The 13,949-nt window shown below is 38.1% G+C and overlaps 1 protein-coding gene across 2 annotated transcripts in view; it reads right to left on the bottom strand.

Moving 5' to 3' along the window:
* LSP1 (lymphocyte specific protein 1) overlaps nucleotides 1-13,949 on the bottom strand; it is a 183,489-nt gene that overhangs the window by 88,935 nt on the left and 80,605 nt on the right. Inside the window, exon 1 of one of the 2 annotated variants that reach the window (XM_053720494.1) lies at nucleotides 5,710-6,001. The exons of the other annotated variant lie outside the window; for it this stretch is intronic. Coding sequence (XP_053576469.1) covers nucleotides 5,710-5,768 — 59 coding nt within the window. The 5' untranslated portion in view covers nucleotides 5,769-6,001. Of the gene's footprint in view, nucleotides 1-5,709; nucleotides 6,002-13,949 lie in introns of those variants that run through there. 2 annotated transcript variants of the gene reach the window in all.

Below are 13,949 nucleotides of genomic sequence, written 5' to 3'. Positions count from 1 at the left end.
ACTATATACATACTGCACACATATACATACTCACATACATACTCACACTGCACACCTATACACACTCACACTGCACACCTATACACACTCACACTGCACACATACACACTCACATATACACAGTATACATACTCTCACTGCACACATATACACACTGCACACATGCACACACTCACACTGCACACACTCACATATACATACTCTCACTGCATACATATACATACTCACATACATATACATACTCTCACTGCACACATATACATACTCACATACATATACATACTCACACTGCACACATACACAAACTCACATACACACTATATACATAATCACATACACACTTAATACATACTCACACTACACACATATACAAACGCACATACCTACTCACACTGCACACATATGCACTCTCACATACATATACATACTCACACCGCACACATACACACTATATACATACTCACAATGCACACATTTACATACTCACACACACATACACACTATATACATACTCACACTACACACACATACATACTCACACTGCACATATACACAAACTCACATACACACTATATACATAATCACATACACACGTAATACATACTCACACTGCACACATACACAAACTCATATACACACTATATACATACTCACATACACACTTAATACATACTCACACTGCACATATACTCACACTACACACATATACATACTCACACTGCACACATATACAAACGCACATACCTACTCACACTGCACACATATGCACTCTCACATACATATACATACTCACACCACACACATACACACTATATACATACTCACAATGCACACATTTACATACTCACACTCACATACACACTATATACATACTCACATACACACTTAATACATACTCACACTGCACACATACACAAACTCACATACACACTATATACATAATCACATACACACTTAATATATACTCACACTGCACACATACACAAACTCACATACACACTATATACATACTCACAAACACACTTAATACACATTCACACTGCACATATACTCACACTACACACATATACATACTCACATACATACTCACACTGCACACATATACAAACGCACATACCTACTCACACTGCACACATATGCACTCACATACATATACATACTCACACCGCACACATACACACTATATACATACTCACAATGCACACATTTACATACTCACACTCACATACACACTATATACATACTCACACTACACACACATACATACTCACAGTGCATTTGTATACATACATACTCCGACTGTGCACACACACACATATATATATATATATATATATATATATATACACACACACACTCTCAATGCACACTCACATACATACTCAGACTGCAAACGTTTGTACAATCACATACACACATATACATACTCACATACATACTCACACTGACTGCACACATATACACACTATATATAGACTCACAATGCACACTCACATACATACACATGTTTACACTGCACACATATGCACACTCACATACATACACTGCACACATATACAAACTCACACTGCACACTATACTCATATACATACTTACACTGCACACATATACATACTCACAGTGCACGCATATGCAAACTCACATACATATACATACTCACATGCACACATACACACTATATACATACTGCACACATATACATACTCACATACATACTCACACTGCACACCTATACACACTCACACTGCACACCTATACACACTCACACTGCACACATACACACTCACATATACACAGTATACATACTCTCACTGCACACATATACACACTCACACTGCACACATGCACACACTCACACTGCACACACTCACATATACATACTCTCACTGCATACATATACATACTCACATACATATACATACTCTCACTGCACACATATACATACTCACATACATATACATACTCACACTGCACACATACACAAACTCACATACACACTATATACATAATCACATACACACTTAATACATACTCACACTACACACATATACATACTCACATACATACTCACACTGCACACATATACAAACGCACATACCTACTCACACTGCACACATATGCACTCTCACATACATATACATACTCACACCGCACACATACACACTATATACATACTCACAATGCACACATTTACATACTCACACTCACATACACACTATATACATACTCACACTACACACACATACATACTCACACTGCACATATACACAAACTCACATACACACTATATACATAATCACATACACACGTAATACATACTCACACTGCACACATACACAAACTCATATACACACTATATACATACTCACATACACACTTAATACATACTCACACTGCACATATACTCACACTACACACATATACATACTCACACTGCACACATATACAAACGCACATACCTACTCACACTGCACACATATGCACTCTCACATACATATACATACTCACACCGCACACATACACACTATATACATACTCACAATGCACACATTTACATACTCACACTCACATACACACTATATACATACTCACATACACACTTAATACATACTCACACTGCACACATACACAAACTCACATACACACTATATACATAATCACATACACACTTAATATATACTCACACTGCACACATACACAAACTCACATACACACTATATACATACTCACAAACACACTTAATACACATTCACACTGCACATATACTCACACTACACACATATACATACTCACATACATACTCACACTGCACACATATACAAACGCACATACCTACTCACACTGCACACATATGCACTCACATACATATACATACTCACACCGCACACATACACACTATATACATACTCACAATGCACACATTTACATACTCACACTCACATACACACTATATACATACTCACACTACACACACATACATACTCACAGTGCATTTGTATACATACATACTCCGACTGTGCACACACACACACATATATATATATATATATATATACACACACACACTCTCAATGCACACTCACATACATACTCAGACTGCAAACGTTTGTACAATCACATACACACATATACATACTCACATACATACTCACACTGACTGCACACATATACACACTATATATAGACTCACAATGCACACTCACATACATACACATGTTTACACTGCACACATATGCACACTCACATACATACACTGCACACATATACAAACTCACACTGCACACTATACTCATATACATACTTACACTGCACACATATACATACTCACAGTGCACGCATATGCACACTCACACACACGCTATACTCATATACATACATTGTACACATATACAAACACACTAAACACTACTTATATACATACTAACAATGCACACATATACATACTCATACTGCGAAAATACACAAATGTTCTACACAAATATACACTCACAATACACATATATACACTCTATCACACACACATTACACCAGAGCTGTATACATGATGCCCAAACACTAATCCTAAAATATTCCTTTATTCTCTCCCTCATTCACTATAATTGCACTTTGTTGTGACAGTTCTCAAACACACACACAGTATTTTATCCATTATTACATTTATGTCTGTCAAACAAACTTCACACCTATACGCACTCACACTGCACACATATACACACTCACACTCTCACACTGCACACATACACAAACTCACATACACACATATACACACACTGCACACATATACAAACTCACATACACACATATACACACTCACACTGCACACATATACACACACTGCACACATACACAAACTCACATACACACATATACACACTATATACATACTCACACTGCACACATATACATACCCACATACACATTACACCAGAGCTGTATACATATGACACACACACATTTTACACCAGAGCTGTATACATGACACACACATTACACCAGCGCTGTATACATGACACTCACACACACATTACACCAGAGCTGTATACATATGACACACACACATTTTACACCAGAGCTGTATACATGACACACACATTACACCAGCGCTGTATACATGACACTCACACACACATTACACCACAGCTGTATACATGACACACACACATATTACACCAGAGCTGTATACATGACACTCACACACACATTACACCAACGCTGTATACATGACACACACATTACACCAGCACTGTATACATGATACACACACACACATTACACCAGAGCTGTATACATGACACACACATTACACCAGAGCTGTATACATGACACACACATTACACCAGCGCTGTATACATGATACACACACATTACACCAGAGCTGTATACATGACACACACATTACACCAGCGCTGTATACATGACACTCACAAACACATATTACACCAGAGCTGTATACATGACACACACATTACACCAGCGCTGTATACATGACACTCACACACACACATTACACCAGAGCTGTATACATGACACTCACACACATATTACACCAGAGCTGTATACATGACACTCACACACACATTACACCAGCGCTGTATACATGACACACACATTACACCAGCGCTGTATACATGATACACACACACACACACACATTACTCCAGAGCTGTATACATGACACACACATTACACCAGCGCTGTATACATGATACACACACACACACACATTACACCAGAGCTGTATACATGACACACACATTACACCAGCGCTGTATACATGATACACACACATTACACCAGCGCTGTATACATGATACACACACATTACACCAGCACTGTATACATGATACACACATACACACACACATTACACCAGAGCTGTATACATGATACACACACATTACACCAGCGCTGTATACATGATACACACACATTACATCAGAGCTGTATACATGATACACACACACACACATACACACACACATTACACCAGAGCTGTATACATGATACACACACATTACACCAGCGCTGTATACATGATACACACACATTACATCAGAGCTGTATACATGATACACACACATTACACCAGCGCTGTATACATGATACACACACATTACACCAGCGCTGTATACATGATACACACACATTACATCAGAGCTGTATACATGATACACACACACACACACATTACACCAGAGCTGTATACATGATACACACACACACACACACATTACACCAGAGCTGTATACATGATACACACACACACATACACACACACACACACATTACACCAGAGCTGTATACATGATACACACACACACACACATTACACCAGAGCTGTATACATGATACACACACACACATTACACCAGAGCTGTATACATGATGACCCCTCACATTCCTTCATATCCTTTTTCTTTTCCGCACCTTTTCCTGCCACTTCTCATCTCCTTCCTTGCTACACATTTCAGTGTTCCCCTCCTTACCCAGTGAGCGCTGACATTTAGTGCCCTCTGTAGTGCACTGTGCTATTGGCAGCATCTTCTGTACAAGTTGCTAACAACTCTATGTGCTCCTTTTGTCTCAGTGCTAATGATATAGACTGTACCCTGCAGGACTAGATTATCCCAACACTTCATTGTTCTCTTCCAACCATCTGTCCCCATTGTCTCATTTCCTCCATCCCCTGTTCAGCCCCCCAAGTCTCACCTCAGTAGGTCATGAATCCTTTTCTTGCTTGAATTCCTCCTGAGAATGGATGTAGACATCCTTACACACCCCTCTGCTCCTCAGTGACCCCCTATTCCTTGTATCTCCTTAGTGCTGGTACCTCTCTCCCCCACAGCTCCTCTGTCTCTCCCAGTCTCACCCCTTTATCCCTCTCTCTACCTGCCTCTTTCCCCTTATCTCTCCCTTCTTGCTTTCTCTCAGGAAGTTTGAGCAGCTGCCTGCCCTCCTTTTGTTTAGCAGTGCTGCTCACTCTCTCTCTATCCCCCTCCTCCTGTGCTGGGAAGTCAGGGGGAGATGATATGAGGTAAGAGGAAGCTGGACCCTCCCTGCCCCTGTGTTTGGGGAAGGGGAGGGGGTGACAATATGTCTCTGTCTGTATCTCTCTCCCCCCCAGACAATCTCAGGGGGAGGCTGTGTATCACAGCAACAGCATTCCCCCAAGTCTCCCTGAAATTCTTCCCTCCTTGTTTTCCCCCAAATGTCGTCTCTTTCTGTTTTGTCCCCACACAATTAGTTTTTTTATTCCTATTATCTGACTTCAATGATAGGTTTTGTCACCCATTGTCCCCTAACTGATTTGCACACCTTGCCCATCTATTTTTTTATTCTCCCCCCATCCATCCTCTCTCTTTATCTTTCTTTCTCCCATTCTTCCTTTCTCTCCTATCATAAGGTTTTAATTTCTCTCAGTCCATCTCTTACTCCTGTCTCTATTGTCACATTTATGTCTTCCTTTCCCTGTAACACCCCCCAAACATTCCCACATTCCTCCGCCTCGCTCACATTTCTCTTGTATCCTTCTAATCTGACACAATATGGATCAGTAAATCACAGACAAAAAGTACAATAAATAAATATTATATTTAATAGCTAAAGACACCTCAATCACAATTTATTTCATATGATTGAGTGAGAATTGATATAGTTTAAAAATTTCAAGCTGCGAGGTTTATTTACTAAAGGATGTATTTACATTTTGTTTGTTTATTATATTTCTTTCTGTGGAATCACTGGATAAGTAATATGTGTGTGAATATATATATATATAAAAAATACTGACGCACCACAATATAATATATATACATATATACAGACACACTGCCGGAATTCAGCATTGTGCAAGAACGCTAGTTTGCGCTCGCATGCAATCCAGCCCCCTGCCCACACACAGCTAATCACAAACGGGCAGGCGCTCTCAATTTCCCCAGTCGGACGAGACTCGGGAGATTGAAATTCTCCACCTAAGATGTGGAGAAGAGGGCAGGGAAGCAGCGGTCTGATGATAAATACTGACTACAGGTCAAGCCCTTAATGTCCTGCACAGATTTGTGCTTTTTTTCCAATTTTCCTTCTACTTCTCAGTCAGATTTTTTTCTGTATTTACAAATTGTTGTTCAAATTGTTGTTCTGTTTTGTTATCCTTTGCTGGAGGAACAGTATTGCACTACTGGCAGCTAGCTGAACACATCTAGTCAACCAATCACAAGAGATAAATGTGTGCACGCACCAATCAGCAGTTAGTTCCCACTAGTATACAGTAGAATATGTGCGTATTCTATTGCAACAAGGGATACCAAGAGAACAAAGCACATTTGAAAATAGAAGTGAATTTCAAAGTGTCTTAAAGGGCCATAATATCCAAATGTTGAAACACTTGAAAGTGATGCAGCATAGCTGTAAAAAGATGACTAGAAAATATCCCCTGAACATCTCTATGTAAAAAAGAAAGATATTTTACCTCAAAATGTCCTAAGTATTTAAACCCCATTGCAAAGGACTTGAAGCAGCAAATCAGTATGTCTGTCCCGGGACAGGCAAGGGAGTCAGCTTCATGCACACTCATGTTATTTCCCTATTCAGTTTAAGGAAGTTTACTATGAAATCTCGTGAGAGTTAAAGGGACAGTATACACTCATTTTCATATAACTGCATGTAATAGACACTACTATAAAGAATAAGATGCACAGATACTGATATAAAAATCCAGTATAAAACTGTTTAAAAATTTACTTAGAAGTTCTATGTTTAGCTCTGTTGAAAATGTGGCTGGAAAGCCCACTGCAAATTGAAAATAAGACACTCCCCCCCCTCCCCCTTCTTTTGCATATGAAAAGACCCTTTACACAAACAGGAGCAAGCTGGAGAAGGTAGCGGACGGTATTCACATACAACTTTGGGGCTTGGTTAGGAGTCTGACAATCAGAGCAATGTTACTAAAAAATAAGCAAAACTATACATTTTTTTTTTAATAGATCATCTACAAAACATTTATGCAAAGAAAAAAATAAGTGTATAATGTCCCTTTAAGTGAAATCTCATGAGATCACAGTAAAAGAGTCCATGACCTCAGCACTGCTGATGCTGATTGGCTGCTGTTTATTTCTTTTTTTTTTTTTTTTTTTTTACCTGTAGCTGAAGTATAACTTTTTACACAGCACTTACTCTGGTGAGCTGAAGAAATTGTGAGGTAAAATATCTTCCTTTTTTATATAAAGATGCTCAGGTGATATTTTCCTGTCAGCTTTTTACAGTTATCCTCCATCACTTGCAAGTGACTTATCATATGAGTATTATGTCCCTTTAAAATGACATGCTCTATCTGACTCATGCAAGTTTAATTTTGACTTTCCTATTCCTTTAATCTATAAATACTGTAGTACTTCTGTTTTACATCCATCATTTATTCATAGTTAGGATAGATACTAGATAGATACAGGCAGACAGATACAGATAGATAGATAGATACAGATGAATAAATAGATACAGATAGATAGATAAATAGTTAGAAACAGACAGATAGATAGAAACAGACGGATAGATAGATAGACACATAGATAGATATAGATAGATAGATAGATAGATACATAGATAGGTAGATAGATAGATAGATAGATAGAAACACATACACATAACATGGGTTGTCTAAACTTATCAATAACAAGTACCAGTGTTCCTCAATTCCAATCCTCAGAGCATACTTACAGACCAGATTTTCAGGATATCTTAACTAGAGCACAGGTAACCATGGTTATTAACCTACTCTCAACCAAGGTGATTCTAAAAATCTTGCCTGTTAGTGTGCCCCGAGGAGTGGAGTTAATAAACACTGAAGTAGACAACACTATATTGAAAAAGTAATGACAGAGCCTGACCTGGTTATCTGCCTCTGCTATCCTGCAGTCATGAGGTCATCCTGTATTAGCAATAAATCAGGAGTATGTCCCTGATATGGTTAAGCCAAGGGGGTGTATTTATACACATGCACATGAAGCCTATTCCTATAATGACAGATTTTCAGGGGTACAGCAAATTAGACCCCAAAATAAATCTCTCTGGCCCCCTAGGAAATAGATGTAAGTTATTAATTTCCCTCTGGTAATTTCCCTTTGCCTAACAAATGGATGGATGTGCCATTCTGTGCCAAACAGTGAAGACACCAATTAGCAGCTAGCTCCCAGTAGTGCACTGCTGCTTCTTCAACAAAGGATACCAAGAGAATTAAGCAAATTTAATAATAGAACTAAATTAGAAAGTTGTTTAAAAATCACATGAATCAAAGTTTAATTTTTAATTTACTGTCCCTTTAATTCGTCTGTCATTTACATCTGTTTGTCAGACACAGAAACAGTATAGGAAGTAGCCACCCCCAACATTACAGAGGAATCCCTGAACTGCGTTGGTTCTAGAGGCGCGTTCAGGATTTTTCATTTACAAGAATAGCTTGCAAAAAACTCATAAACACTTTGTTGTTCTTGTGAAGCGTCGCATTTCATGTTTGTTTCTCTTTACCGGTTTCCCTATTTGTGTATATTTTAGAGCAGTCTGTTTTATAGAAGTGGTTGCTTGTTTTTCATTTTGGTAAAATCTTTGGCTGAGTGAATGAGTTTTCCTGTGAAGGATGCACAAAAACGGCTTCACACATAAACCAAATTCAAATCTGACTTTAGCGTTCCAAATTATTTTCTTGACCATATCGCATTATTTTACTTCGGAAATTGGTATGGGGGTCCAGATGAGGGCTACCAACAAAACTGCAGTGTTTGTGTCTCCAGGAACAAAAACGGGAGCCATATTTTGGGGTATAAAGTCCCTGCTTTCCCCTTAGACTTTCCCCAGCAGCCAGCTCTGCTCACCTACATGGTACATTGTATCAAACCCTCAGCCTACAGGTTTTTATTTTATTATTTGTAACTGTTTACTGTACACAGACACTTAAAGCAGCCTGCTGACAAAATAATGATCACACAGCACAGCCTTAAAGGGCAGCTCACCGCCTGGTCACACAGTCTTAAAGGGACAGACAAAAACCCACACAGCCTTTAAAGGGTCAACTAGCACCACACACACACAGTCTTAAAGGGACAGATTGCAGTAATGTTCACACAGTGAAACCTTAGGGCAGCTTGGCACCTGCTCACACAATCTTAAAGGGGCAGGCAGACACAAATGTTAGTGGGTAAACTCACACCACATATAGTCTTAAAGGGAGCAATAACAGTGTGCATCCGCATGCAACGCACACAGCCTTAAAGGTATACTCTGTCTTAAAGGGACAGGGGCACCTGCACACACACATCACTCACAGCCTTTAATGGGAAAACTTGCACCATACACACACAGCATTAAAGGAGCAGCTCACACCATGCACACCCAGCGCAGTCTTAAAGGGCAGCTCGCTGCATGCTCAGTCTTAAAGGGGCAGGCACAAACCTTTAGTGGGTAAACTCACACGACACGTACAGTCTTAAAGGGAGTGATAACAGTATGCATTTGCATGCAATGCACACAAAGCCTTAAAGGGACCCTCTGTCTTAAGAGGTGCCATTTTTTTTATTATTTATCATTATTGTTTTGATTAAATAAATCTGGATTGGCTTTTCCAAATTAGTAAATTGTGGGTGGAGTATGATCATTGAAAAACAATTGCAGCAAACAAATATTAATCTATTCTAATTATGTTCAGACTCTTCAGATATGTAATCTATCGATAGAAGGCAGAAATATGTTGTAATGACAAAGTATTTACTGTCCCTTTAATGTAGGTCACCCGTGGTTTTCTCTGTACTTAAAGGGACATGAAACACAATTTTTCTATAATGATTGAGATGGAGCATACAATTTTATAAAAGTTTGCAATTTACTTCTTTTATCACTTTTGCTTCATTCTCTTTGTATCTTTTATTGAAGGAGCAGCAATGCACTACTGGGAGCTCGCTTTGCAGATCTGTAAACCAATGACAAGGGGCATATATGTGCAGCCACCAAAAAGCAGCTAGCTCCCAGCTCCTGAGCCTACCTAGCTATGCTTTTCAATAAAGGATACCAAAAGAACACAATTATATGCTCTCCAGAAGAGATTTTTTGGGGGGTTTCATGTCCCTTTAATGACACATTTACCATTTTTCATTTATGAAATGCCACAACTCAAATCACTTTATAAACCCCAGACAGAACTTTTTTACTTATTACCGGGTACCTCAAAAGTTGTAGAATGTTAAAATGAGTGACGCTGATAACCCAAACAAATACACACATATCTCTATGGTTTTGGAACACAACAGATACATTATATACACGTCACCTATTCGCATCACAGAGCACTATTAAAAGGGATCAATAAACACAAACCTGTCAGCCTGTGATGTAATCACTAAACCCCCCCAGATCAGCATTTTTTTTTTGTTAAAGGTATACTAAACCCACATTTTTTCTTTCTTTGAAAAGCAGGAATGTAAAGCTTAGGAGCCAACCCATTTTAGATTCAGCACCCTGGATAGCACTTGCTTATTGGTAGCTATATTTAGCCACCAATTAGCACTAGTTACTTAGGTGCTGAACCAAGAATGGTCCGGCTCCTAAGCTTTACATTCCTGCTTTTCATCTAAAGATAGCAAGACAACAAAGAAAAATTGATAATTGGAGTAAATTAGAAAGTTGCTTAAAATTGCCTGATCTATCTGAATCATGAAAGTAAAAATTTGGGTTTAGTGTCCCTTTAATCATAAGCATTTAATTTTTATGTTACAAAACTGTGAGATCATTTTGACGCAGGTTTTGAATTGTTTTCAGGCAATAACGATTTTGAGCTTTAAGGTAAATGTAGAAGTATTTTATGATTTTGATCACTGCAAACCCCACTGACAATACCCCACTGACAGTACCAGCTGAGCTAGAGCAGCTGCTTTATTTACATGAATGTGACTTTATATGTAATGTGTGTTAAGTGATGTGTAATTAGAAAATCATCACACAAGACCTGTAGAGGGAACTGATATTGAATCAATAAGTACATGAGTATTCATAACCTGCCCCAGGGCTCACTGGCTGATTGGAACAGCAGCTCCCACTGACTAATTGCTACCAATGACACTCTCATCGAGTGTAACAACAATCATTTCATTTTAGCTCAGTTAACATATAAGGCTTTCTACAACAGGGCTAGTAAACTACAGTCAGAAAGGTAACAATACTTTTTTTTTTAAATATAAACCTGCTATAAGGGAGCCTGTCCTGATCATTTACAGTCAGATATTTACCCTACACCGAGTGTGTGACTGAGCCTGTCCTGATAATCTGTAGTCAGATGTTTACCCTACACTGGGTGTAGACTAGGTGTGACTGAGCCTGTCCTGATAATCTTTAGTCAGATGTTTACCCTACACCGAGTGTGGACTAGGTGTGACTGAGCCTGTCCTGATAATCTGTTGTCAGATGTTGCCCTACACTGGGTGGGTGTGTTACTGAGCCTGTCCTGATAATCTGTTGTCAGATGTGTACCCTACTTTGGGTGTAGACTAGGTGTGACTGAGCCTGTCCTGATAATTTGTTGTCAGATGTTACCCTATACTGGGTGTGTTACTGAGCCTGTCCTGATAATCTATTGTCATATGTGTACCCTACATTGGGTGCAGTGTTAATTTCGTAGACTAAAACTAGACTAAAATGACTATAAAACTAAAGAAATTCTGATGACTAAAATACGACTAAAACTAAAATGACATTTTAGTCAAAAGACTATGACTAAAACTAAATCAAAATTACATTTTAGTCAAAAGACTATGACTAAAACTAAATCAAAATTTGCTGACAAAAACATTTTATGCAAGGTGTTATAATCAATCCATATCCAATTACTGCTCTTTTGTAAAATTTACTAAACTTAATTTTATTACATTTTAAGCTAAATAAAGACGTTATATACCACAACAGTTAAATCTGTTAAATCTGTATTGCATGTTCAAACCTTAATACCATAAATAAAAACAGGTTAATAAACCTTTACTCCAGGAGTATATAATGAGTTTGGAAGTTCTAGAGCAGTGCTAATATCGTTGCCAAAATTTTTTCGAATCTGTGAACAATCAATTGATTCTTCCTATAAGAATAACCCACGAGTATTGGTTTAAGTTATGCTGTGCCTGTGCTAGCTGCAGAAAGTTTTTGTTGTGTTGAGTTACTTGATACTTGTTTTAATTATTAACAGAGAAAGTTAAAGTTTTTATATTGGGTAATATGTGCAATACAGCCAATACAGTTTACAGTTTTGTTTTTTTATATTTTATAGTTTGATAAAGATGTTACATATCACAACAACAGGTGTTATGTTTACTCCTTGAGTATATAATCAGTTTGCAAATTACAGAGAAATGCTTAAATAATGCATTACACTTTAATTAAACCCCTTAGATTTTAGTCAACTAAAATCTACTGGAGATTCAGTCGACTAAAACTAGACTAAAACTAAAACAATTCAGATGACTAAAACTAAAACAATTCAGATGACTAAAATACGACTAAAACTAAAATGGCATTTTAGTCAAAAGGCTAAAACTAAGACTAAATTGAAATTTGCCGTCAAAATTAACACTGATTGGGTGTAGACTAGGTGTGATTGAGCCTGTCCTGATAATCTGTTGTCAGGTGTTACCCTACACCGGGTGTGTGACTGATCAGGTAGGGTCAGATATGTAGCTGGGTTAGGTGTGTGTAGTCGGCAGTCTGCTCTTACAGTTCACAATTTTCAGAGTTAAAGGGATAGTCTAGTAAAAATTAAACTTTCATAATTCAGATAGATCAGGCAATTTTAAGCAACTTTCTAATTTACTCCTATTATCATTTTTTCTTCGTTCTCTTGCTATTTTTATTTGAATGTAAGTTTAGTAGCCCTTCCATTTTGGTTCAGCACCTGGGAAGCACTTGCTGATTGGTGGCTACATTTA

The sequence above is a fragment of the Bombina bombina genome, chromosome 7, assembly GCF_027579735.1.
Source record: "Bombina bombina isolate aBomBom1 chromosome 7, aBomBom1.pri, whole genome shotgun sequence".
In the NCBI taxonomy this organism is placed as follows: domain Eukaryota; kingdom Metazoa; phylum Chordata; class Amphibia; order Anura; family Bombinatoridae; genus Bombina; species Bombina bombina.
This window is presented reverse-complemented; position numbering and strand designations above follow the sequence as displayed.